At 56.9% G+C, this 26380-nt stretch overlaps 1 protein-coding gene across 1 annotated transcript in view; it reads right to left on the reverse strand.

The window, feature by feature from the left end:
* The window catches only part of LMF1 (lipase maturation factor 1), a 37433-nt gene extending 17361 nt beyond the window's left edge, over positions 1-20072 (reverse strand). Inside the window, exons 1-4 of the mRNA XM_045286020.1 lie at positions 19889-20072; positions 14398-14707; positions 11814-11824; positions 1794-1942 (exon numbers count right to left, since the gene is read on the reverse strand). Of these exons, the coding sequence (XP_045141955.1) occupies positions 1794-1942; positions 11814-11824; positions 14398-14707; positions 19889-20072 (654 nt within the window). The remainder of the gene's footprint in view (positions 1-1793; positions 1943-11813; positions 11825-14397; positions 14708-19888) is intronic.
* Positions 20073-26380: the final 6308 nt, after the last annotated feature.

Here is a 26380-nt window from a genome sequence, read left to right on the forward strand (position 1 = left end):
GCTGGGGCCACACTCAGACCTGCTGGCCCCAGGCTGGAGCATGTCTGTCTCACTCCCTAGAACCTGTGGGCACAGACTCACGTCTGGGAGAGCCCCCACATCTGTGGGGTCACCTCCCATCTGTGGGGTCACGTGGCAGGTCCCACCAGGTTGGGTAACTTGCCCCTGGGCATTTCCCTTCTTTCATGTCACTCAGGACCGGACAGAACCCGTGTCGGCCTGGCTATGGTCAAATGTTTCCCTTGAGGGCAGCCCACTGCTCTGGAGAACAGCACGCAGTTTCACAGTGGTTGCTCCCCCACTCCTGTCGGCAGCACAAGGTGGTTCTGCGGAGGCCCTAGCAGGAGACCCCACAGACAAGAAATGAGCCCACAGGGGAGGAAGCAGCTTCTGCTGACTTTTCACTGGTGAATACCAGACCCCAGACCCACAGCCCTCAACATGGGCAAAGAAGACACCTCCAGCTCACGCTGCCCTCCACGTTTCACTTAGGAACTGGGGGCAGTGGGGAGCCAAGAGGCACCTATGGAGGTTTTAGGTTCATTACAAGGCTGAGCTTCAACTACAGGATCATAGAAACACCCTCACACTCCACACCCCTTATCACCATCAACAACACCGTTATGTAATCAGGGCGATCCAACAACACCAAGAGCCCAAGCTCCTTTCACCTGAGAGATCATGTTGGACCTTCAACCAGAGAATCACCAGGCATGTGAAGAAGCCACACACACAAATAAATCACAAACCAAACCAAGATAAACCAAACCAAACCAAACCAAGCCAAGACAAACCAAACCAAACCAAGACAAACTATGTTAGTCCGGGTTGACTAGAGAAACAAATCCAGGGACGCTCACATATGTGTAAGAGAGAGTTTTATGTCAAAGAGCAATTGTATATTGAGAACATCCCAGCCTAGAACAAGTCCATAAGTCCGATATTAGCCCATATGGCTGATATTAATTTATAAATTCCTCCTCAGACTCACATAGCCCCTTGCAATGATGGCGAATGAGGAAGATCATAGGCCGGTGGGTAGAAAGTCTTGTGGATCCAATGGCAGTGGAAGCATCTCCAGGGCTCTGGCTGCCATCAGCCTGGCTCCATGTGGCTTGTCAGCAGGAATGTGAAGCAGAAAACGTGCACTTGGCCTCCAGGGAGGAAGAGAGGAAGTTCCCAGAATCCTCATGAGAAGGCCATGCCAGGCTGGGCTCCACCCCTTCGTTCTTAATATCTCCAAGGTGACACCAACGATGTAACAACCACACAAACCACACCGCGAGGAAACAAACAACCCAGTCCTCAGAGAAGGCGCAGCAGCAGATTTGGACGTGGCAGGGAGCTCCTGGAGCCATCAGACTGAGAATCTGAAACATCTGCTTAACAGGGTGCGACTCCGTCTCACATACTGTGGATACAGCCGTGGGAGGGGCCAGTTCCCAGAGAAGGCCATCAAGCTAGGCAGAGAGGGAGGCCCTCCCTGAGACGGGCTGACACAGGGCCGGTTGTGGTTCCTTCTGCTGTACACGGGTCGGTAGGACATGGAACCAACTCGATGTTACCTAGCAACCATGAGATAACTCCGCTCCACGTTCTCCTGGAAGGGCTCACGGGTAACGGAAGTGACAGAGGAAATGCTAGGGACCAGACACCCTGCATCAGAGAGAGAGAGAGAGAGAGAGCAGAAAAAGCAGGAAGAGAATGCCAGGAGTGACAGGGACCCTTCTGAACCCCTGAAAGGAGGACCCCAGGTCCTTCTGAGACTTAAGACCAATAAAAGCCGTACTTACTGCTCCAAGCATGATTCTGAAGATGAGCCACTGGAACCCCCAGATGACGATGCGGGACACGGGCGTGTGGCGGGGCAAGCGGGACAGCGTCCACAGTGGACACAGGAAGATCCCCAGGAACCCTGTCTCCAGGAGCTGGGACTCCCAGCCTGAAACGAGACAGGCAAGAGGAAGGCCGTGTGAGAGCAGCCAGATGCCTTGACGGGAACCCCGTCTCCAGGCTCCGCGAACCAAGCAGCCCTCCATCCAAGCAGGCCTGTTGCCGAGATCGAGGCCCAGTGAGGGGCAATTTGAAGTCCACAGCCCACAGAGATGGGACATCTCTACGGGGAGGCTGTGGTGGCTTGGCCAGGGACATGGCCCCCCATAGGGGCAAGCACCTGGTATCGTATGCAGCCATCACCTTCCATTTGTCTGTCTGTCTCTCGGGGGGTGGGGGGGGTTGGGCCTTGGCACCCTATGGTCATGCTCAATGGTTTCAGCAGAGCATTCAGGTTGAGAGGGGCTTGTGAGGAGGAAGGGCCTAGAGAGCTGCTCCCCACGGGTCTCAGGGCCTGTACCCAGCCGCCAGGGGTGCAGGGACAAGCGTGTCCCACTGTGGGTCCACGCAGTCACAATGACAGCACCAGAGGAAAGGTGGCATTCCTGCAGGGGCACCCAGAGCTGGGCTAGGACCTTCAAGTGTCTGCGGCCCACAGCACCCTTGGGAGAGATAGGACCTGGGGTACCAGGCTCCTGAGCTGTCACCTGGCTTGGCACACAGTGAGGGGTGAGAGGTCACCCCTGGATGGCAGGGTGAGATGCCATCAACATGCCAGGAGAAGGGCGGCTCTAGGCAGACAGCCTCGTCACGACCAGGACAGGCAGAGCCTTCTGAGCACACAGGGCCCCAGCTCTGCCCAGGCTCTTGAAGCAGGCCCACTGTCCTGGCCCACTGGCCTCGCTGCCCCACCTGCTCCTACGCACTGGGCCTGGGCTTCATCGCACCCTGGCAGCTGCACTCTCTGTACAAGGAGCCCTTGTTACCCCGTGGTATGGTAGGGGACGTGTTTGCAGAAAACATAAATGACCCACCCACTGCCAGGGACACCCCAGGCCGGTCGGTCACTGAGACCAGGGTGCCAAGCAAAGCTGGCAATTAGCAGTTAGGTGTTTCCCTGTGGAGACACCTGCCCACCTGCCTCTGCCCCAAAGGCACCCTCCTGGAGGGAAACAGCAATGGGTGCACAGACCACTGGAGGCCATCAGAAGTGCCTCAGAAGAAACGCCAGCCACTGAAGATGCTGTGGAGGGTGCTCTGCTGAGACGCGAGGGCCCCCAGGAGTGAGTCCTGGTTTCCGCTCGATGTTGCCATCAAGACGGCCAGCAGTGCCCTGAGGGGGACCACAGATGCCCCTGCCAGGGGGTCTTCCCTGCTTTGGTGGCCAGCAGGCAGACATGCCTAGAACTCACCCATCCAGAGACCTCACTGGCCCCTCTGCCACTGAGTCTATTCTGGGTCGGTGGCCCCGTAGGACAGGGTCAAGCTGCCCCCAGGGTTTCTGAGACTCTACTGGGGCCAGCAGCCTTTTCTTTCTCCCAGGGAGTGGCAGCCGGGTTTGAATTGCCCACCATGAGCTCTGAATGAACATTTCCAAGAGTTAAGCTGACCAGGCTCTGGGACCTGCCTGAGCCCAGCCCAGTGACTGGCTCGGAGCTGGGCAGCATGATCTGACCACCGGAGCAGGTGTCCCTGCCCGCCCTGACCACAGCCCAGGCCAACGTCCCTCAGGACCTGGACCTCTAGAAGTGTGTCCCTGCACACAGCTGCCCCTGTGGCTCAGCCCACACTGACCAGAGCCCAGGCCAGCGTTCCCCAGGGCCCAGCAGTGTGTGCCAGCCATCTCTGGGTCTCTTCGTGTCCCACAGTTCAGGGGAGAGCAGGTTGTTTCTGTCCGGTGGTGACCTGCCCTGAAAGCGCAGACGCTGGCTCTCAGCCACCGGCCCCAACTGAGGGGTCCCAGGTGAGCTGTCCCAAGGACACCTGCAGGTCCAGGTCCCCCCGACACCACAGGTGGTTCTAAGCCCCTGCTGGCCACATATCTAGCTGTGTGATGAAGCAAAGCAAGGTACCACAGGGAGCTGCCCTGAGGTGCGCCCTACACCCCTCCCCCCAGTGCAGGGGAGTGGGGTTGGGGAAGCCACCTGTAACTTTCTCGGGAGAATGTAACTTGTGAAAATTGAGGGTTGAAAACAACTTTTAAAAGCCTGCAAGTGCTCCCTGGGGCCGTTTAGCGCAGTGGGACCTGGGGCGGTGTCGCCATCTATGTGTGAGCTGAGTGACAGGGACTCGGGGGACACAGCATCCCCGCTCCCTCCACCACCACAAGGCTAATGGGCTCCCTATGTGTCAGCTGATGGCTGTCACTCTACTCAGGGCGCCGAGACTGCTATGCACGCAGGCACATACGCAGGTACGCACGCTTGCTTGGGAAACTTACACCCTCAAAGGCACGAGGTACAGTCACATGGGGTGCAGGAGCCAGAGATGGGCACTGAGGCTAGCTCCACCAGACATCCACACTTCTGGCCACTTCTGAGCTCTCTCCAAAGTGGCTGCAAATGGAGATGGATGGCATAACTCTGGTGACCCCCTCACATCCAGCCATTTTGCAGCCTGTGAGTCCCAGGGGTGCCCCTGGGCTGTGGAGTGAGACAGGAGGGATGGGGCAGCAGTGGAGGGGAGGTGGAGCCACCCTGCCCCATCTGGGCACCATCACCCACAGTACAGCCCTGCTGAGCTGAGGCCACACCTGGGCCACTCATAGTCCTGCTATAAAGAGCTGTCTGGACCAGCCGAGGACACTGTGAGACGGCGTGCCAGGTGAGCAGGGAGAGGGACAGGGGGTGGAGCTGAAGCAGATTGGCTCCGGGAGCATACCTCAGTCCAGGCCCACCAACAGGTACCCTAGACACAGGCTGTGCCACTGTCCACGTCCCACCACTCTGCAGAAGTGGGTCGACCCAGCCACACAGGCCTCCTCTGCGCATCACATACAGCTGGGGTCCATCCACCTCCCACACACGTTTCCTGACGCCCACTGCAGCCCCACACATCAAACTGCCCTGCCCACTCCCCCCCAGGGGTCCTCGCCCCCCCCCTTCTTTCCTGTCTCTGAGCCCTATCCCCATCACCCGTCTGTCTCCCCTCCAGCACTGCTGGCAGGTGATGCTGGGGAGGGAAGGCTTTGTGACCTCAGGGATCAAGATGCAGGCGGCTGTGGCTGCGACTCAAGGCTCAGGTGCTGCCCTGCCCTCAGGGAGACATCCCTGTGCACACCTGGGGCGATGATGGGACAAAGGGAGCCGCTCCCTTAGAAACATGACCCCCAGCACCAGGCTCCTTAATTCCAACCCCCACCAGGCACACCCGGAAACATTGGCTCCCCTTAGTGTCTCCAGGGGTCCCCAAATCTGCAGGCTGCCTTCTGTAGTGCACCCCGAGCCAGGACTGTTCGTAGGCAGCCTCCTTTCCTGTGGCTCCCTCTTCAAAAGGCTGTCCATGTGCAGCTTGCAGGACTGGCCTGAGACAAGGAATGGCCAGCGGGAGCCGAGAGCCAGGGAATGACCTGGTGACCCCATGACCTGTCAGCCTGCTCACTTGCCAGGACAACCAGACTTCCATAGTCCAGGTGTCACTGGCCGGAAGCAGGTCCTGCTGGTTTCAATGAGATACAGACCCTTCCTGTCAGTGGAGACCAGACTCAGTGGCATGGGACCTTGGAGTTAATGCGTTTCCAGGGCTAGACACACATGCCAGGGGCACGTGGTACCATTCAGTACCTGAGAGAAGAGCTGGCTGGTACCTGCACACAGAGCTGCCCATGGCTGGTCTGCTTCAGTGGGATCCCAGGGGCCTGGGCACCCACCCACCTTCTTTCTAGAAGTTTCTGCTCTCATGTAACTCAGAGGACTGGCCACCCAGAAGGCCTTGAGCACGTGAACACCTGAGGCGAGGCAGAGGGCTTGCTTATTGCTGACTGGTGGTCACTTATTCGGGTCTAGTTGAAGTGACCTTACGCTGGACAAGTGTTTTCAAGCAGACAACTTTTTCCTAGAAGCTGAACCCAGCTTGAGCACGGGAGAAACTTTAGAAACTCCTTTAGAAGCTTCCCGAACATTAGCAGGAGACAGGAGCTAAACCACAACACACTGCCACTGAGTCGCTTCCAACCCCCCAGGAGGACCCTGCAGGAGGACTCCCAGGAGAACTGCCCCTGGAGCCTCCAAGGTGGCAACGCTATACGAGGAGACAACCTCCTCTTTCTCCCATGGAGCTGCGGGTGGGTTTGAACTACCAAGCTTGTGGTTAGTAGCCCAATGCCTTCCCCACAGCCCCATCAGGGCTCCTTATGTTCATCGAAGACGTGTGGGACCCTGACCTGGGGCACGGGGGACCACAGATGGACAGGCTGCATGAGACCCACAGGTGCTGCTCTGGGCCACTGCCACACAGCCCCTCCTGTGGGCAAAGGTGAGCCTCCCTGGGGCATAGCGGCCAGGAGGTGCCAGGCCCACCGGAAGGCAGGGAGAGACCCTGATGGGCCCAGAAGCCTCACTGGCCTCCAGGCTGCTGCCCTAACTCAGGACTCCAGATCCTGTTTCCACCTCTTGAGTGGTGTTTACAAAAGGGGATAGAGTCTCGATCAGGGGCACTGCAGTCCCAAGCCAAGGATGATGCTGGGGCTACCCACAGCCAGAAGGGACCAGCCAGGGCCCCCCTTGAGCCTTTGGGGAGCCCTGTGCCGAGTTTGGTCTCCCATCCCCAGACTCTCTCCAAATCTTGCTCACCAGAATCCTCCTCTGGCCCCTGCCATGGTGGCCCCAGGAGGCCACCTCATCTGCACAGCCAAGTCCAACAGAGAAAGCCAGTGCCCTGGGGCCTGCAGCCTCAGGCCATCTCATACCCATGGCCAGTCTTGCAGGAGGAGCCAGCAGAGGGCAGCGAAGTGCAGCCAGGCAGTGGGCCTGGGGGGCATTGCCCATATTGGGGCCCCGGGGGCATGATCCCAGCTCCTAAGCCTCCCAGGCGTGCAGCAACCTGCCCCCAGGACCCAGCCCACCGTCCACCTGATGTGCTGGCCGACCACAAACGTGCAGGGGTGTGGTGAGGGAGAGCAGAGGCCAGAAATCCTTAGTATTCAACTTTGGAGCTCCCCCCACCCAGCACCGGCTTTTCGAAACCAGGCTTATGCACTCGCACAGGGAGGAGGGGTGGCGGGGGGGAGGCAGGCAGGTTGCTTGGCTTGCCAGGGCTGAGTCCTGTCCATGGGCTCCTGCCGGCCCACCAGGTGTCCACGCACAGTCCCACCGGGGCAGGAAGCGGTCAGCCAGGAGCTGCTGGGCCCGCTGGGGCTGAGGCTTTGTAGTGCTTTCGGCCACATGCAGCCATGTGGAGTCAGCAGCCTTCAAAGCCTCCACCGTGAAGGATGCATCCGGGACTCAGGAAGCTGGGCCACAACAAAGGCGGCGGCTGTCCTGCCTCCTGGACAACCCAGCCCCACCCGCCCACACTCACCTGACTCAGCAGTATGTCTTCTGCCAGTGGGAGCAGGGGACCCCAAGAAGAGGCCAGCAGCATCAGGTCACGGAGACCCAAGTCCACCGAGGCTTCCTGCCTCCCTCCACCCCCCAAACTCTCCCCAGAGACACAGTGACTAAGTGCTTGGCTGTTTGACCAAAAGTTCAGTGGTTCAAGCCCACCCCGTGGCTCCAGGGGAAAAAAGACCTACAATCTGCTCCCGGCAAGGTGCCAGCTTCCACAATGGCACCCGGGAACGCTGTGACTCTGGGTTCCTCAACAGCACCTTCTGCCGCTACTTCTAGCTCCCACCATTAAGTATCTGCCCCTGGAGGGTGATGCCACAGCACATTGTATGAGTGCGATGAATTATAATAGCACAATATACTGTAACCTGTGTGACGCCAAGACCCACTGCGGCTGTGTGATACACTGTGACGCTGTGCTGCACTGTAAGGCATGCAATAGGTTTGGTGGGAACTTTTGGGAGACACATTGTTTTTAGGTGTTCAGGAAGACCTGGCAGACTGCAACCCTGGCCGTGGGCTCACAAGAAGGTCCTTGGGAGGTACAAATGCCTTGTCATGGACTACAAGCCGACAGAAGGCTCTTGAACCTCGAGCCACTCCATGGGAGAAAGACGTGGTGATCCGCGCCGGTAGGGATGAGAGCCTGGGTCATGTTCTAGGGGCAGCTCAGCCCTGTCACACGGGGTCACTGTGAGTCAGCGTGGACTGGACGGCAGGCCCCCAACAACAACAGAGTGGAGGAGTTGGGGTGTAAAGGTCTGACTGCGATGGTGCCTAGGGGAAATGATACTGTTGCAATTCCAGATACACAAACCAAGTGAGATGGAGCAGAAAGGAGGCTTTGTTTGTGGGAGGCTGGAGAACACAGGTCTCTTTGAGGAGAAGCTGGACACCCGTGGGGTCGCCGTGAGTCGGAACTGGCTTGGACACAGCTAGCCCTCACCGCCTCTTATTCAAACCCCATGGGCGTGATCTGCGGATGTTCCCGAACCAGATCCTTGTTGCTGAGCCAACCCTGGCGCACGGAGTTTGTCCTGCTGGTGTGCTGGTGGGTGAGTGGGGGCTGAGCCACCTGGACCCCCCCCCACCCTGTGGCCATCAAGTTGGTTCTGATGCTGGCTAGCAGGGCTGACCCTCAGGCTGTCCAGGCTGTGCCCTTGTCAAAGCCGACCGCCAGGCATCTCTCCCGCTGTGGGTCAGAAATGCCAACCCCTCAGCCAGCAGTTGATCATTCAACTATCTGCATTTCCTGGGGGCGTGGAGGGTGACAAGCTGTTCTTTCTCACATCAGATCCCAAATACCTGTAACAGTTACCTAACCCACTGGCTCCTCCTTTCCAGACTTGCCATTGGACTAGGAGACTGGCAGCTGAGACAACCCTATCGTTCGCTTCCTGGAAACTGTCACGAGTGAGGGATGTGAAACAGCACTAGCTGCCCGGTGGGAGGCTCCCTTCCTGGATTGAGAAACAAGTTACGTTGGCCGAGACAGACGCTCTCAGGGGTGGGTGGTGGGGGTGGGTGTCAGCAGCACGGAGGAGTGAGGTTTTCTTGATTAAACATCTGGCCCACGTGTAAAAAGTTCTGATGCACGTCCATCCTCTGAGCAGGTCCAGATCTCCACATGGCCTAGTGGCTGTCCTCACTGGGTCTGACACAGCAGTGCCTCCTCTGTTCCCTCTGCGGGTCTCCTGCAAGTTCTCTCAGAGCAGCTGGTGGGTTTGAACCGATGATCTTTAGGTGAGCAGCCCAGGGCCTACCTCGCAGTGGCATCAGGGCTCCTTGCTGAATGACTGCCCTCTCGACATGGAGGTCTGCATGTGGCCTGGGTGTCCATGGGGACCCTTTCTCAGCATGAACGGACGACTGGAGGGTGGTAGTGGTGGCATGAGCAACACCTTCTGTGGGTGCACTTGGCATGGGGGCTGAGCTCCAGCCCCTGCCCCACCTCTCCCAGGAAGATGGAGAACGGCTCTGCAGGCAGGAGGCAGACCTGTAAACCCGGCCTCGGATCAGGGTTGGGGCCTGGATGAATGGTCGACTCCCACGGGAACACCGTCCGTGGCCATTCCCCGCAGTGGGAGGCACAGGCTCAAGCAGCGGGGAGTGAGGAAAAGCGGGTTGAGTGGAAGCGCACTGCTGGACAATCTCAGCAGCCTTTGGGGGCCCGCATCCCAGTCACAGCAGGAAGCAACTGTTTCTGGCTGATCCTCCTTCGAGACCCATGCCGCCCTGCCCTGGATTGCCATAAGCCAATAGACAGGACAGACAAACGGTGTCCTCGGGGATGCAGACCAAGCCCCGCTCCGATGTTCTTGGAGTGTTGGTGACACAAAGGAGTCCCGGGGGGGAAGGTCACAGCTTCGGGGTGCATGGGGTAAGGCTATCCAGGACAATCTCAAAGAATGAGCAGGGGCCTTTTCGGGGTGCAATGACTGAACTACTGAACTGTACGGTCCGTGAACTATGCTTGGGAGGGGCCGTTGCATCGGCTCCAACCACAGCGGCTTCATGCACAACAGAAGGAAACACTGCCTGGTCTTGCACCCCATTCACAATTGTTCCCCGGTAGGAGCCCATCCCTCTCTCTCACTGCTCCGCCACATTACCAAGAACGATGGCCTTCTCCAGGGACTGGTCTCTCCAATGACATGTCACAAGTATGTAAGGACCAACTCTCACCATTCCTGCCCCTAAGGAGCAGTCTGGTTGTACATCTTCCAGGATACATAAGCTTGTTCTGGATGTCCATCAACTTCCCCAAATGGGACAAATGTTGACAAAATTCATGCACTTGTGCTCGAAGATCAACAAAGACGGACCACTGAAGAGATAGGGAAGTTATTTGGACTATCTTGGAGCTTGGTTCAGCGAATTTTAATAGAAGATTTGGGAATGAGAAGGGTCGCTGCGAAATTTGTGCCCTGGGTTCTGACTGACCAGGAAAAAGCGCATTGAGTGGAAACAAGCCGTGTTTCGATAGAACAGCTCTTGAAGTCACCCAGAGTTTTTTCCCAAAGTCATTATTGATGATGAGACATGGTACTATTCTTACAACCCCGAAACCAAACATCAATCAAGTCAGTGGAAGACACCATTGTCACCTCGCCCCCCAAAAGCTCAAGTGAAATAAACCAAGATCATGCTCATTTGTTCTTTTTGATATGAGGGGGATCGTGCATTTGGAGTTCGTTCTACCAGGTCAGACTGCTAATCAAGTTTTCTATTTAGAGCTTCTAAAAAGATCGCAGAACAGTATGAGATTTTTTTAAAAAGGGCCTAATTTGTGGCAGATGGGGGACTGATGGCCACCACAACAATGCACCTACTCACGCATCCATCTCAGTGGGCCAGTTTTTGGCAAAAAACACAGCATGCCTCCACGCACCTTACTCACCTCACCTCATTCTGTGCAACTTCTTTTTGTTTTCTCAGATGAAGAGGGACATGAAAGGGCAGAAGAGGTGAAGAAAAAAATGAGGGAGGTGCTCTCAGCCATCCAAACAGATGAGTTTGAAAAACGTTTCCAAGAATGGATTTGCAGACTTGACAAATGTATGAAGTGTAATAGAGAGTACTTTGAAGGTTGTTTTGTAAAAAAATTTAAATGAATAGCTTTGGGAAAAAATTCTGGTTGTTTTTTGGGGGAGTACCCCCTCATATGTACGGATGTGACGTACACGCAATAAAACGGTTTTAAAGTCCCTGGTGCAATTTTCCTGGCCTTGTCCTCACAGGGGAGGTTTCAGCTTCCTTCTCTGGCACGAGCCCCCACAGCCATCCAGTGTCCTTTGAGAAAATCTGTCAAAGCTGCCCCTTATGAACCCGCTCCCCGAGCAATCCCTCCACCTTCTGAGTGGACTGCTCTGCCTTGAATTGAATTGGTGCAACAGCAGATCCCCTGGGAAGCACTGTTCCCACTGGCTGGTCATGGGGGGCTGGGGGCCAGGGTGGGTTTGCCCAGCTCCTGGAATCTGTCTTGGGAAGGCAGCCTCACGAGGCTGGGGTGTGTGCATCACTGAGAGAGCTTGTCTGCAGCCACCGCAGACCACAGAGGTGAGTGCACACGCGTCGTGAGAAGCAGCTGGTGGGTGTATGAATGGGACCCTCGCCCACACCCACTTGCGCGGAGCCTACCTGGCTCAGCTCACAGAGACTGTGCAGGGCTGAGGACAGCTCTGTAGTCCCCAGGCGGTCAGTCTGTCTGGTCGCAGGGGCCAGCTTTCTCTCCCAGAGTGGCTAGAAGGTTCTAACCACTGACTCTCAGCTACCCAGCACTTAACCCACTGTGTCACCAGGGTGTCCAGACCTCGAGTAGCCATATTTTATGACCGCCCTCCTAGCTGAGGCACACAGATGTGAGCAGATACGTACCCCGGCCCCACAGGGCCATTCTTACATGGTCTTCCCCACTGGAGTAAGCTCACTTACCAAAGGCGTACCTGGAAAACAGGGGGAGGACATGGGGGCAGTTCAGTCTGACTTCCCAGGGAATGTCTGACCCAGTAACGCTCCCACCCGGGGGCAGTGCCTGCTCAGGACAGAACTAAGCCCCTCACACCATGGACAGGGCCTGCTCAGGGCAGAGCTGGTGCCCGGGGAGGGAGACTGAGTTGCCCAGACTGAGGCAGGGAAGGAGGAGCCCAGTGTCTGCAGAGCCCCTGAGCCCAGGAGCTGGGCAAACCGACACGTTCAAGGCCCCAGCCCCAGCAGCCTGGTCCAGGACCCCCGTAACCAGCCAATCAGAATGGTACTGGGAAGGGGTAGAAATATAAACCACTCAAGCCAAGCCTTGGCTTGGCTGCCATGGCTCACCCTGGTGGTGCAGCGGATGGAGCGCATGGCTGTAAACCAAAAGGTTGGTGGGTCGAGCCCACCAGCTGCTCTCGAGGAGAGAGCCAGGGCCGTCTGCCTCTGGTGGAAAACCTGTGGGGCAGTGGTCTCGTTCTGTACCCTGGGCCACTATGAGTCTGGCCAGATGCAGCAGGGGCAGCTCTGGCCTGGAGGCTGGGGGCTGGGCCCTGACGGTGGCACCACAGAAGAAGCTGGCCACTTGCTTCCATGATGGGGACAGCTGACAGAGCCCTTAGAGTAGCTCTAACCTGCAGCTCCCCTGCTCGGCATCACCCCGGCAACAACGGGCCTGGGCTTGTGTGGTGTGTTTGGACTGATGCTTGGTCGCCCTGACGCAGCCCGCACTTAGGGAGCAGAAGCCCTGCTGGGGCAGCGGTCAGGCGCTGGGCTGCTCACCCAGGCCAGCAATTTGAAACCTCTAGCTTCTCCGGGGGAGACTGATGAGGTTCCCACTCCCATAAAGCTACAGCCTCGGAAAACCAGGCAGGGGCGGTTCTCCCTAGTCCTGTAGGGTCCCCGAGTCAGCCCTGACTCGCAGGCAGTGAGTCTGTAGTGTTAACACTTTTCCGTAACAGCCCTCCACCAATAAGAACGGGATCAAGAGCCCGTGGGGGTTGGTGGGCTGGTGTCCAGGAAGGGACGCTTAGGCCTGCTGGCCTGGACTTCACAATCAGACACTCTTATGACTTCACGGAGCCAAATGGGGGCCTGGGATACAGAAGTCCCACTGGTCTTCTCTTCAAATCCACCAAGTCTATGCCCTGGATGGGAAAGTGGGCCCACCTAACAGATGGAAGGGCGTGTCTGAGGGGCATGGAGAGAGGTGTGGCTGAGGGGTGTGCCTGATGGTTGTGAAGGGGCGTGGCTGAGGGGTGTGAAGGGGCATGGCTGAGGGGCATGTGGGGGGGGGCAGAGGACTGAGCACATCTAGCTGAGAAGCCACTACCTTGCCCTTCTGTCCAGCACTCTACAGAGATTCCGAGTCCTTACAGATGAAAACCCAGGGGCCCTGTGGTGGGAAGGCCTCTCAGCACCCTTTCCCAACTGCAGGTGTGCACTTGGTGTCCCTGTCTCCCGTTTCGGTCATCCTTGCAATGCCTGAATGGAGCTCTGGAGGCACAGCGGACAGCCAGGTCAGCAGTCAGGACCCACCAGCTGCCCGGAGGGGGAAGGCGAGGCTGTCTGCTCCTGTAGAGTCACCACCTCAGTCACCCACAGGGCAGTGCTGCGCAGTCCGCAGGGCCACTGCGAGTCAGTGGAGGGAGGACTTCACACATTCTCATCAGGCTCTGCACACTAACAGAGCAGCGCAAACGCACTGCTCTCGGCTGACCCCCCTCACGGTGACGCAGGCGGGGTTTCCGAGGGGACACGTCTGATTGGAGCCCGGCCTCAGCCCAGTTGGTGGGTTGAACTGCTCACCTTGCAGGTAGCCATCCAATGCCTACCCCATGGCTGACGGACAGTCAGAGTGTGCACACTGTGTGCGGCTGCCTTTCCTGCAGTAGCTGGGGCTGAGCCTGTGGGAGCTTGAGGTGCGTGGGTTGCCCTTCCTTGCTGGGCAGAGCCTGTAGGACCGAGGAGAGCTGCCCCAGGTGGTTTCCAGGGCTGTAACCCTTTAGGGGAGCAGCAGAGGGCCTCATCTTCCTCTCCAGGAGCATCTGCTGGGTTTGAACCAGCAGATGGTCATCAGCCATGCGCTTTAACCACTGCACCACTTGAATGTGCCCCAGAACTCACTGCCTTGGAGTGGATGCTGACTCACAGCAACCCCCTTTCCGAGAAGGTAACTCTTCCTGGAGCACAAGCCTCGTCTTTCTCCCGAGGAAGGGCTGGTGGTTTCAATGGCCGGCCTGTGGGCGACACCCTCATGCATCACCCACGGCACCAGCAGCGCTCTTTGCATGCACCTCGCCGCCTTTGAAACACGACGGACCAGCCGCCATCGCTGCGTTCCAACCCACACGGCCCTGAGCAGAGCTGGTCCTGCGAAGCAGGGTGCTAGGCCTTTTGCAGCACCTCTGGGGGAACTCGACCCTCCAGCCTTTCAGGCACCAACTGCATCCCAGGGGCCTTAGCATGGCCTGACTCAAATGAGCGCCCTCTTCTAAGTTAACCTGAAGGGTCACAGGGTCATACTCCCAGGCCTGTCCCAGCTTACCAGATCTGTCCCACGTTGACCAGGGATAAGTAGAGGGCCCAGAGGGTGGCCATGAGGACCATGTTGGCACAGCCGGCCACCAGGATGAAGGATGAGAGGCCCAAGCCGGCCAAGGCCAGGAGGTCCAGATTGGTGTCCATGTGCGACCAGTCCATGAACCAGAGGAGGGTGGGCGTGGTACTCAGCGCGTCCCAGCCGAGCCGGCCCTTGAAGTGCTGCTGGACTCTCTGCAGGTACAGTCTGCAGGGAAGCAGCCCCCGGTCCCCAATCAGCTGCTTGTTCTGCTGAAAAGCCACCAGGAATGCCACACCTGTGGGGGCAGAGAAGCAACAGGGTGAGTGGGCTCAGAGGCCCTTGGGCTAGACGGCACTTTCTTGTTGAGCTGGGGACCCCTCAGGACGAGCCAGGGGAGGCTGAGGTCCAAACCCTGGCTCTTGGGATGTGAGCTCATTGTCAAGGGCCTGGGTGACTATACACCCTCAGGCTTTTTGCCCCTCACAGGGTGGTCTGGGTTAGCAATTCTAGACTAGCTTTGTGTGTACACGGTGCAGGAAGGGACAGGTATGTAAATGGGGGTGGATTTTTCCCTGCTGAAGGAAAAGGACAAGTGACCAAGAAGGGGACACTGGAACAACAGCATGGAGCCAGAGACACTCCCAGAGACATGTGATGTCATGTATGCTTAGGGCAGAGACACAGTGTGTGTGTGTGTGTGTGTGTGTGCGCGCGCGCGCGCGCGCATGCGCGCGCGTAAGCAACCCGTAAGCCTCGGAGCAGTGGCAGCCCAGGACAGTGAGTAGGCTTGGCTCTGGGGGTCTTTGAGGAAATGGCTGGTTCTAGAGGGGTAGCAGACCTGACTGTGAGGATGGCACAGGAGTGGAAGATGCTTCTTTCTGTTGTACACCAGGTCACTATGGCTCGGGAGTGACCTGACACCACCTAACAGCAGCAGCAGCAGCAGCAGCAGCAGCAGCTGGTTAGGCTGATGGCTGGAACCCATGGGCAAAGGCCTGGTGTCTGCTCCCGTCAAAACCAAACACTGCCGTCAGCTTGATTTGGCCTCAGCGTATAGGGCAGGGCAGACTGTTGGTGGGGTGGTGGGGTGGGGGCATGACATGTTCCAAGTCTCCAGGAGGCAAGCAGCCTCATCTTTCTCCCCAGAGGTTTGAGTTGCCCCACCTTTTGGTGGGCAGCGAGGGCTTTAAACACTGGGCCCCTGGCCCCTTATGTAGAGATGGCAGGCTGGGACCCTCGCAGGGCAGTGTGACCAACTGGATGGCTGGCACCCACAAGGCCCTGTGTGTCTTTGGCAGCCTTCGGGCACCGTGGGCAGGTCGGGCCAGATGCTGGGTTTACTCTGCGGACAAGGGAGAAGCAGTGGGCGGGTAGGCGGGCACAACACTGTCTCAACCTTGGAGAGGACAGGGGGCTGACCCTCACCACCCTGACAACAGTACAAGGCATGATTTGAAGCATCTGCGTTGGCCTTGGTCCCCAGGGAGCAGCCGTGTTACCAGCAGGGTACAGACAGGGTCTGCCACTCCAGCCTTCCCTTGCAGAGGAAGCGGGGCCAGCAGGGTTCCCCCGAGTCATGCCTTCTGGAGGGCCCCTCCAGGAAGTGGCTGTGGGGGGCGATCCTAAATCTCTCCAAGACAGGGGTGTGGAGAAGGAAAGACAGAGCGATGCCCAGAACATATGGGAAATGCCACTCGACCCATGTACACCCTGAGTAGGACCAGCGCCCCCCGCCCCACATTAGATTGGAGCCGTGACAGGGTGCCAACAGGATAACCTGATGGTTGTCTTCTTGGTGCCCAACTCCTCATCCTGAGGGATCCAGGAATCCCGAGGGAGTCTGGGACTCTGAGGCATCCTGGGGCTCTGAGGGAGTGTGGGATTCTGAAGGAGTCTGGATTCCGGGGTTCTAAGCTTCTGGGGGTATCTGGGATTTGGGGGTTCTAAGGGATGCTAGGGCTCTCAGGGATGGAGGCTGTATGTGCTTCTGGTGAGGTCCAGACCCTTCTGTTGTCGTGGGGTGCCATGGGGTCAACCCCGGCTCCGAGTGACCCCAGGTGCCCCAGCAGACCTGCCCCCCGGGGTTTTGCGAGGATGTCACCTGCAGGGCACAAGTCGCCAGGTCTTTGTTCCACAGAGCCCGGGATGAGCTCCCACGGGGAGACCCTTGGCCAAAAACAAGCCCACAAAGCTGCCTGGGAGCCCAGCCTGGTTCACAGCACCTAGCACAACGCAGGGCCGGACAGCCCCTACTGCCCCCAAGACAGCTGGCATCTTCACCGGGAGCCAGGGGCACAGTGGCTAGAGCACCTGGCTGTGAACAGAGAGATGGATGCTGGGAAGCACCGGCCGCTCAGAGGGAGAAAGATGCAGCAGCTGCAGCAGTCAGCTTCTAGGAAGGCGGAGAGCCTCAGGAGCCCTGTGGGGGCAGGTCTCCCCTGGCCTCCGGGGTCCCTGAGTCCCAACTGCCTCCAACCGCATGTCGTTCTTCCTCGGAACGGGCAGTGGGTTCAAATCACCCACCAACGAGGAACACTCAAGCACTGCGCCACCAGGGCTCCTTCTGGGCCTCTCGAGAGGAGCTCAACACAGGATGGCCACCACTTGCCCTGCCTGAGACCTACATCCCTTGGAGGCTGAGAACTCGATCGATGTCTCAATACAGCCGAAAACCAAATACACAAGCGCCAATTCTAACCCCAAGTCTACCTATTCCCAAGAAGGGGTGTGTGAGGGGTCAGGGGCGATGCTTTTGTGAGAGTCAGACAGTCCACCTGCAGCTTCCAGAACTTGCTTGACCTACTGGCTCAAGATGGCCGCTGCCTTCTGAACTGAGCAGTCTCTGGGAGACCAGAGGCAGCCTGGCTCCGGGACAGGGCTCGGGAACAGTGACAGGGCCCGGCAGAGCCCGGAAGCCCATTTTCTAGAAACTGTGCTCTCCCTGGGCACAGCCCCTGGGGTTTTCATGCTGCTCCAGGCCCCCCTTTCCAAGGTCTATTACCGTCTCAGAGCTCAGCTTGCTCACCACTCCATCTTCTGTTAAGTGACAGCCGTGAGCACAGAGTGACAACTTAATACCCCGGCAGATAAAGTCATGGTGGCGGGAACTATTTCTGTTATAAGTCAAGGGAAGAGAGAAAAGGAACAAGGCAGAAGCTGAGGTGAAACCTGACTGACACTGGCAATTCCTCCCATAAAGTCCTGTGGTCAAGACCAAGGGCACCACGTGGATGAGGAGGTGGCAGGAGATAGACTGCACCGAGGCCCCCACAGCGATACCCTGGGGCCTTTGACGGGGCAGTGGGGCAGACCTTCCCAAAGAACTGCCCTCTGCCCTTTCCATCCGGGTTGGAGGAATGGAAGCGGATGGAGAAGTGAGACTCTGAGGTCCTTCTTCTGAGGCCCTCTGGACCCAGAACTCTTTAGAAAGGTGATTGCTCATTTGCTCCAAACCATCTGGGCTCCCAACCTGACCATCTATGCTCTGTGGTTCTCAACCTGTGGGTCTTGACCCCTTTGGGGGGAGGTGTCGATCGACCTTTTCATAGGGGTTGCCTGATTCATAACAGTAGCAAAATTACAGTGATGAAGTAGTAACGAAAATAAATTTATGGCTGGGGGTCACCACAACATGAGGAACTGTATTAAAGGGTAGTGGCATTAGGAAGGTTGAGAACCACTGATCTATGTTACTTTGAGAAGCTCAGAAAGTTTAGTTGGGGTTCATACGAGCAGGTTAAGGAGTCCTGGTGGCATCATGGGTTACACATTGAGTCTAAGCACAAGGTCAACGTTCGAACCCACCAGGTGCTCTGCAGGAGAAAGAGGAGGCTGTCTGCTCCTATCAAGACTCAGTCTCAGAAACGCAGTGGGGTAGTTCTACTTTACCCTGCAGGGTCCCCATAGTGGACCCTGGTGGCACAGTTAGCGGGTCATACCTTGGCCTGCTAACCAAGGGGTTCCAACCCAGGTCTTTCTTCCTCAGAGCCCGGAATGAGTTCCCACAGTGGGACCCTGTGTCAAAAACAAACCAAGAAAAGCTGTTGGCTCCAGCCATTGGTTCGAACCCTCGTTGAAAGATGAGGTTTTCTGCTCTCGTAAGGGTTTTCAAGGGTGGGATCTTTACGAAGCCGGCTGCTAGGTTTGTATTCTGAGGAGCCTGAGTGGATCCAACCCACCAACCTCCCGGTGAATATGATGCCTGAGCACAAGCCACTGACTCCACTCAGGGACCCTCCAGATTCCCAAGTCCAAAATCAAAGTCATTCCTGTAGGGCTGATTCTAAACCACAGTGACCCTTTAGGGCAGGGTAGAACTGTTCCTGTGGGTTTCCCAGACTGTGAATCTTGACAGGAGCAGACAGCCTCACCGTTCTCCCTTGGAGAGGCTGGTGGATTTGAGCAGCCACCTTTGCAACTGGAAGCCCACTGTTTAACCCGCTGCGCTACCAGGGCTCCTCAGAGCGGGGAGGGGGGAGTTGGAAGTGGCAGTGAGGCCTGCACAGTGTTCAGCCAGGTGTCAACTCTGGATTCCAGCCCCTGCCAGGAGGCGCAGATGCCCCTGCTGGCTTCTGTGTGTGTGTTTGTGTAGGGCGGGGGCTAATGCTGCCCCGCCTAAGCTCTGGGCTGCAGGGCAACAAGTTCTGGCTGGGAATGTTCATGGGAACCTGTGCCCCGAGCACAGCCTCTGGAGACCCGCAGGGCTCTGTACACAGCAGACTTTCTCCATGAATCTTGGGTAGAGGGCACGGGGGCAGAGGCTGCAGCCTGGGGTTTGGTCAGCAGTGCACACAGATGCAGGAGCAGAGTGGACACTGCTGGTCTCACAGGGATGAGTCTCCTTACATTACATGGGGGAAGGACTCCTCGTTATAGGGGCAGGGGTGTCTTTACTGACAGAGGCAGGGGCTGTGTCTATATTTATAGGAGGAATACAGGGGAGGGGGCCTGTTTGCTCACAGGGGAGAGGGTGTGTCCATCGTATTTACAGTGGCAGGATGCATCGCCCTTACAGAGGAAGGTTTGTGCTTACAGGAGAGGGGGGTGCGTGCATTTGGAGGGGGCAATTCTGCATTTCTATGGAGGGAGTGCTCCTGTTCTGAGGAACGGAGGCGTCTCCCCACATTTGTCCAACCACCTTCTGCCCAACCCACCCAGCTATGCAGCTATGCAGGGAGAACTCAGTGCAGAAAAAACATGCCCGGAGTATGTTGACCCCAGGGGGTGCCGAAGGAGTGAGGGAGAGGGGGTCCCGGGGCCACCACAAGGGCCCTGCGCCAGCTTTGGAAGGTCTGGGGCTCGGGGCAATGGGGAGTGCAGGGAAGGCCAGGGTTCCAGGTGTGGCTTCACCTGCCCAGAACCCACGTGCGTGCGGGGTGCTCGAGAGGCAGGGACGCATGCGCGACGCGGCCCAGGGCGGGACGCGCGCGCGTCCCCACGTACGGAGGGCTCTGAGCGGGGGCCGCCGCGCACTCACAGTAAACGAAAGCTAGGGCCCTCAGGAGCACGACTCTGGTCAGCCAGAAGGTGCCGGCGCGGAGGCAGCCCGCGGGCTCACGCGCCGGCGGGGACGGAGAGTCCGGCCCGTTATCCGCGTCCCCGCGCCTCCGCTTCCTCAGGGACTCCGCAGGCGTCGCCATCGTTGGGCCGTCAGGACGCATGCGCGCCGACCCCACTCGCTGGCGCGCACTCCGAGGCCCCGCCCATTATGCCCCGCCCCTGCCCAGCCCTTGGCCCCGCCTCTCAACTAACTAGTCCCTCCCACATTCCCGCTAGCCCCGCGTCCCTTTAAGGGCCCCGCCCACTTTCCTTCACCAGTGTGTCCTTGGACGAGGAGCGCGCGCGCGCCCCCTCAGGCCGAGCGTGGCGCTGCAGGAGTAAAGGCGTCCTTGAGCGCGACGCCTCCATTCATTCATTCATTGCACCAGTGAACACAGGGGAGGGTCCCTGCTGTCCCCTCCCAGCTCAGGCTCCGCTTGTTGACAGCTGAGATACCGGACGTCAGGAACGCTCTTTGGAAAAGGACCCCTCACCCACCTCTGTATTAGCTCAGATCCTGGACCTTGCTCTCCTGCCCTCCACTGCCCTGTTGCAATGGCGCTCCTCCTGAGCCCCTGGACAGCGGGAGGGAACAACCCCTGGACCCTAGGCCACCAGCACCGCAGCATTTTGAGGATGAGAGCCGCCAGGCACTGCCCAGGAGATGGCCCTCAAAGGAGGTAGGGTGGAAGGAGCAAATCCTCAAATAATCCTTTATTTATTCGTCAGAGCTCCATATATATACATATATATAAATTTATTGTATTTATTTTTTTAATAGATCCTTATATCTTAAGGTCTTCCTCAATATTTATCCTGGCTGGCTTGCTTGTTACCATCTTCTATTCTTTGTTGTGCTGGGTACCATAGAGCAGGTTCCGACCCATAGTGACCCCACATACAAAAGAAGGAAGCACTACTTGCCCTGTGCCACCCTCAACGTCACTGTCATGTGGAGCTCACTGTTGCAGCCACTGTGTCCATCCACCGTGTGAAGGGGCTTCCTCTTCTTCACAGACCCTCTGCTCTACCAAGCATGACGTCCCTCTCCATGCCAGGGACTGGCCCCTCCTAATAACATACCCAAAGTACATGGGGCAAAGTCTCACCATCCTTGCCTCTAGGGAGCATTCTGCCTGGACTTCTGAGATGGATCTGTTTGTTCTTTGGGCAGTCCACGGTCCTTTCGATAGTCTTCAATTATTGCACCATAATTCAAGTGCATCAATTCTTCAGTCTTACTGAATGTCCAACTTTCACCTGCAGAAGAGGCAACTGAAAATACTATGGCTTGGGGCAAGTGCACCCTAGTCCTCGAATTTTATTCCCAATTTTCTCACTGTCATTGAGTCAGCATGTAATCCGGCTAGACGAGAGCATGTACACTGGTACAGATAACAGCTGGAAACACAGGGAATCCAGGACAGATAAGACCTTCAGGACCAATAATGAGAGGAGCGATACCAGGAAAGTGAGGGAAAGGTGGGGGGGAGATTGACCTATAACCCCTTCCCAGGGGGACAGACAACAGAAAGTGGGTGAACGAAGATAGTGTAAGACATGAAAAAAATATATAAATTATCAAGGGTTCGTGAGGGAAGGAGGGCAGGGGAGGGGAGAAAATGAGTTGCTATCAGAGGTTCAAGGATAAAGAAAATGTTTTGAAAATGATGATGTCAACCTATGTACAAATGTGCTTGACACAATGGATCTGTGTATGGATTGTGATAAGAGTTGTAGGAGCCCCCAAGAAAATGATTGAAATAAAATGAACCTAAGAATGGTCGGCGGGGATAGAACAACTCAGAAAAGGAAGATGGGGGTAGCTGGAGGGTGTAATCAACTTCCCTGAAGTATACACGTAGCCACTGTTGGATGGGTGTATAGTTTGCTGTGTAGATGCTCAACAACGACAAAATAAAGCAAGTTTTTAAAAAAAAAAAAAAAGACAGCATAGAACTGCCTGTGTGGGTTTCCAAGACCATAATCCTTTTTTTTTTAAATTAAATACTTTTATTGGAGGCTCTTACATCTCTTAAAACAATCCATGCATTCATCCATGTGTCCTGCACATTTGCACATATGCTGCCATCATCATTTTCAAGGCATTTTCTTTCTACTTGAGCCCTTGATATCAGCTCCTCATTTTCCCCTCCCTCCCTCATGAACCCTTGATAAATTATAGATTATTATTTTCATATTTTACATCATCTTATGTCGCCCTTTACCCACTTTTCTTTTAAAATTTTTATTTATTTATTTTAAACATTTTATTAGGGGCTCATACAACTGTTATCCCAATCCATACACACATCAATTGTGTAAAGCGCATTTGTACATCATTCTCAAAACATTTTCTCTCCACTTAAACCCCCGACATTAGGTCCTCATTTTTCCCCTCCCTCCCTGCTCCCCCCTCCCTCATGAGCCCTTGATAGTTTATAAGTGGGTATTTTGTCATATCTTGCCCTGTCCGATGTCTCCCTTCACCCACTTTTCAGTTGTCTGTCCCCCAGGGAGGAGGTCACACACAGTTCCATGTAATCGGTTCCCTCTTTCCTACCCATTCTCCCTTTACCCTCCCTGTTTTGCCACTCACACCACTGGTCCTATAGGGCACATCTGCCCTGGACTCCCTGTATTTTCAGTTCCTATCTGTACCAGTGTACCTCCTCTGGTCTAGCCAGACTTGCAAGAGATCATACTCCTTATGAGAGCAGAAAGCCTCCTCTTCCTCCCACGGAACAGCGAGTGCTTTTGATCGTCCAGCTTTGTGGGAGCAGCGCTGAGTTTCAGTCTCTCGGTTTTATCCCTACTGGTAGTTCTCCAGCAATGGGGCCTTTAGGAGGTACTCTGGTGGGACAGTGGATTCAACATCAGGCTGCTAACTGAAAGGTCAGCGGTTTGAACCCACCGGCTGCCCCGTGGGAGAAAGGCGAGGCTATCTGCATCCATAAAGAAATCCCACTGGGCAGTTCTTACTCTGTCCTACAGGGGCACCACCAGTCAGAAGCCACTTGCTGCTGAGAGAGTGGGTGGGTGGTTTGGGGCTCAATTGCTTAAAACCATTTTTTTTTTCAATTGCTTTTGAATGATGTCCTCACAGCTGTGTGTGAGCTCTGTGAGGCCAGGGACAGACAGGCATCAGATCGCCCCCTCTAGGCCAGCCCATGGCTGCTGGACTACTGGACCCTGCCCATCCTCGCCCCCCTCCCCTGGCCCTTCAAGTATAGGGATGGTAAGGGCTCTGTGTAGCTGACAGTGGGACTAGGGACTGCCCCTTGTCCTTGGGGTCTAGAGTGTCCATGATGTGGCAATAGATACCACCACCTCCCGGATTCTAAGGGCCAAAGAGCTCCTGGGGCTCAGAGGGACAGCTAGCCCGGGCTGGTGCCCTGCAGCCCACCATGTGCACCTCTGCCCCTCCACTCTCCCTCCCAGAGCCAGGCCTGGTGGGGGGACTCCAGAGAGAGTGACTCTCCCAGCTCAGGTTGCCCCCAAGCCTCCCTGGTTCCCCGTGGGGTGCCTGTGTGGCTCTGGGCCATGCAGGGCTCAAGGAAGGGCAGCCCAGAGGAAGGAAGGTCACTCGCCATCAGGTGTGAGCCTGGGCTGCTTTTCAGGTGGAGACAGGCCTCACAAAGAGCCCTTTGTCTGCGCTTGCCCTGGCTGGGGCCGCATTGTCCCCTGAGGAGGCACAAGGACCCATTGTGGTAGCAGAAAGGGCCCTTGTTCCAACTCCCACTCCGGCTCCCAGGCGGTCCAGGGTGGGCGCAGCCAGCAGAAGGGGGCAACTTGAGTTTCCTCTGGGGCCTGGGTCTTCCCAGGACGCTGACTGAGGGGCACATAGATGGGCTGAGGGAGTGGGCCCTGCTGGGGAGAAGCTGCGAGGCTCAGCTCTGGCCCGAGCAGCTGAGTATAACTTCGGAAACCACCTGGAGGTGTTGCCATTCCCTGGCTGGCATTCACACCCTACTTCCCTCTTCGCCTTTACAGAGATGCATCTAGGCATCTCAAGAGACCGTTCCAGTTAGGTGTGTCTGGTGCCGAGATAGTGAGCTGCCTAAGGACCAGCAGACAGAATTTTGGGAGCCTCCCGGCAGGGCCCCTGAACACACAAACCTCAAGCTGCTGTGTCTGCACCTCCCACCCCCATGCCACAATCTACCCTTCCATCTCCCGGGTCTGCTCCAAGCCGCCTTCCCTGCACACAAGGGCCTGTGGGCTTCTGAATGGAAAGCCACCACGGAGACTGCGAGTGGACAGAGATGTGGCTGAGGACACCAGACCAGCTCTGGGAGACCCCTTGGTGAAGCAAGGGGGAGAGAGGTAGGGCCAGGGAGGAGAGGGGGTAAGCTGAGTCCCCCGGGCAGCCCTGGCGCACCGGAGCATGGGCTGGCATGGCGCTCAGCAGCTGCGGGGCAGTGTCATCAAGGAATAAGCCTATGTCAGCACCTTTTCCAGCTGTCCCTGGGCACCCCCAGCCGGGCAGGCCCCCACCCGTTGGGCCAGTTGTCCCTGGCATGGGCCACAGCTGTCCCTGCACCCCGAGGGACGCAGCCTGCAGCGAGTCATGCACCCTCCATTTACCCCCATTTTTCATCGTCTGAAATCTGGTTTGTGGATAGGGTGGGCAGGACGGAGGTGTGCTCACATCTGTCACTTTCTTTGGAGGGGTGCTCAGTTGGGGCCAAGCTGCCTGTCCAGCGGCCAACACCGCCCCCTCACCCCGACAGTCCTTGGGAGGGGGAGGCGGCAGGTGCGGGCAAGGAGCGCCCAGCAGGTGCTGAGCCATGTGCTGGGCGTCCTGGGACATGAGTCACAGACAGCTGTGCTCTTGGCTCAGCAGTCCTGGCCCTGGTCCCCCTGCCCCCCAGTCCCCTGACTCCTCGGCTCCTGGCCAGGAGCACCCACGCTTGTCCCCAGTGGGCTATACGACCCGACCGCCTGCTGGATTTCCAGGTAGAGCCCGAGACAGAACAGGGAGCATCTTGGCACCATCAGAGTGTGGAGCTGTGACCAAGGGAGGGGCAGTTCCCTTAGTGTTCTTAGAATCCTGCTCTGAGCTCCCCGAGGCTTAGCCACAAGCTTTGCCCACAGAGACGAACCAAGGGGTGTAGCGGTCAGTGCATCAGCCATCCGTGGCCACACAAAGCTGCCTAACAAACATCCTCTGGGCCGCCGTCCCCAGGCGGCTCTGCCTGTCTGGACGCCCTTGGTCTTGCCATTGAGGGCCGGTCACCTTAGGTGGGGGCGGCCTTGAAGGGCCTTGACTGGGCATTGGGGACACTTGGGATTGCTCCCCAGCCACCCCAGGTTCTGCTGCCACTCCAACAGCCTCACCCCGGCAACTCTTTCCCCCGCCAGGCTCCAGAAGGTGCCTGAATTCAATACCCCCCAGACCTGGCCTGGACCTCATATTCGGCGGTGGTCTTGGCCTGAGCATCACCCACCATGCCCACTGCTTCCAGCACAGGTTGGCGCCTCATGCTCCCTCACCGGCAATGGGGACAGCACACGACTGGTTTCTGGGGACCGGAGGTGGCCGTCCTGCCATGTGCTCTTCGTGGAGCAGAGCCCACCTGGCAGTCGGTGCCCAGGGGACTCGAGCTGAGAGTGATGGTGCGATGCAGGCTGGTGTCCCACGCATGAGAGCGTGCTCAGGCGGGACAGGTGCTTCGATGCTGCTGCCGCCAGAGACTCAGGGACAATGAGCCACAGACCATGGGTTCCAGCACCCCCATGAGCCCCTAAATCCAGAACTACCACCCTTTCTTCTTAGAGAACGCTTCCACCTCCCTTGCCCACCGAGTGGGCATCCCAGGGCGGCTCTCTGAAAGCAGGGATGCTGCCGTTGCTGATGGGGACGTTGAGTCGGTGCCAACCTGGTGCGACACCATCCTCACAACCAGCTCAGAGCCCACGTTGCCACCCCCATGTCACACCAGCTCCTGGAAGGCCTTCCTCTTATTTGCTGATGCTCTACGTCACCCAAGGAGCCCTGGTGGCATAGTGGGTGTGCACTGGGCTGCTAACCTCAAGGTTGTCAGTTTAAAACCACCAGTTGCTTCACAGGCAAATGAAGAGACTTTCTACTCCCATAAAGAGTTATTGTCTCAGGCATTTATAGAGGTCTAACTAAAGGCATGTACATATGTAAATGTATTTATAGATGAGGATGTGGAAATAAATCTATGTGCATATATGTATAGATTTAGTATTAAGGTAGAAGATGGACTTTGGGCCTCCACTCGAATACTCCCTCAATGCAAGAATACTTTGTTCTATTAAACTGACATTCCATGATGCTCACTTTCCTGACAGAATCGCTGAAGACAAAGGTGCATAAGCAAATGTGGTGAAGAAAGCTGATGGTGTCCGGCTATCAAAATATATAGCATCTAGGGTCTTAAAGGCTTGAAGGTAAACAAGC

This window comes from Echinops telfairi, unplaced genomic scaffold (assembly GCF_000313985.2).
Source record: "Echinops telfairi isolate 266 unplaced genomic scaffold, ASM31398v2 ScPeMD7_5;HRSCAF=22, whole genome shotgun sequence".
In the NCBI taxonomy this organism is placed as follows: domain Eukaryota; kingdom Metazoa; phylum Chordata; class Mammalia; order Afrosoricida; family Tenrecidae; genus Echinops; species Echinops telfairi.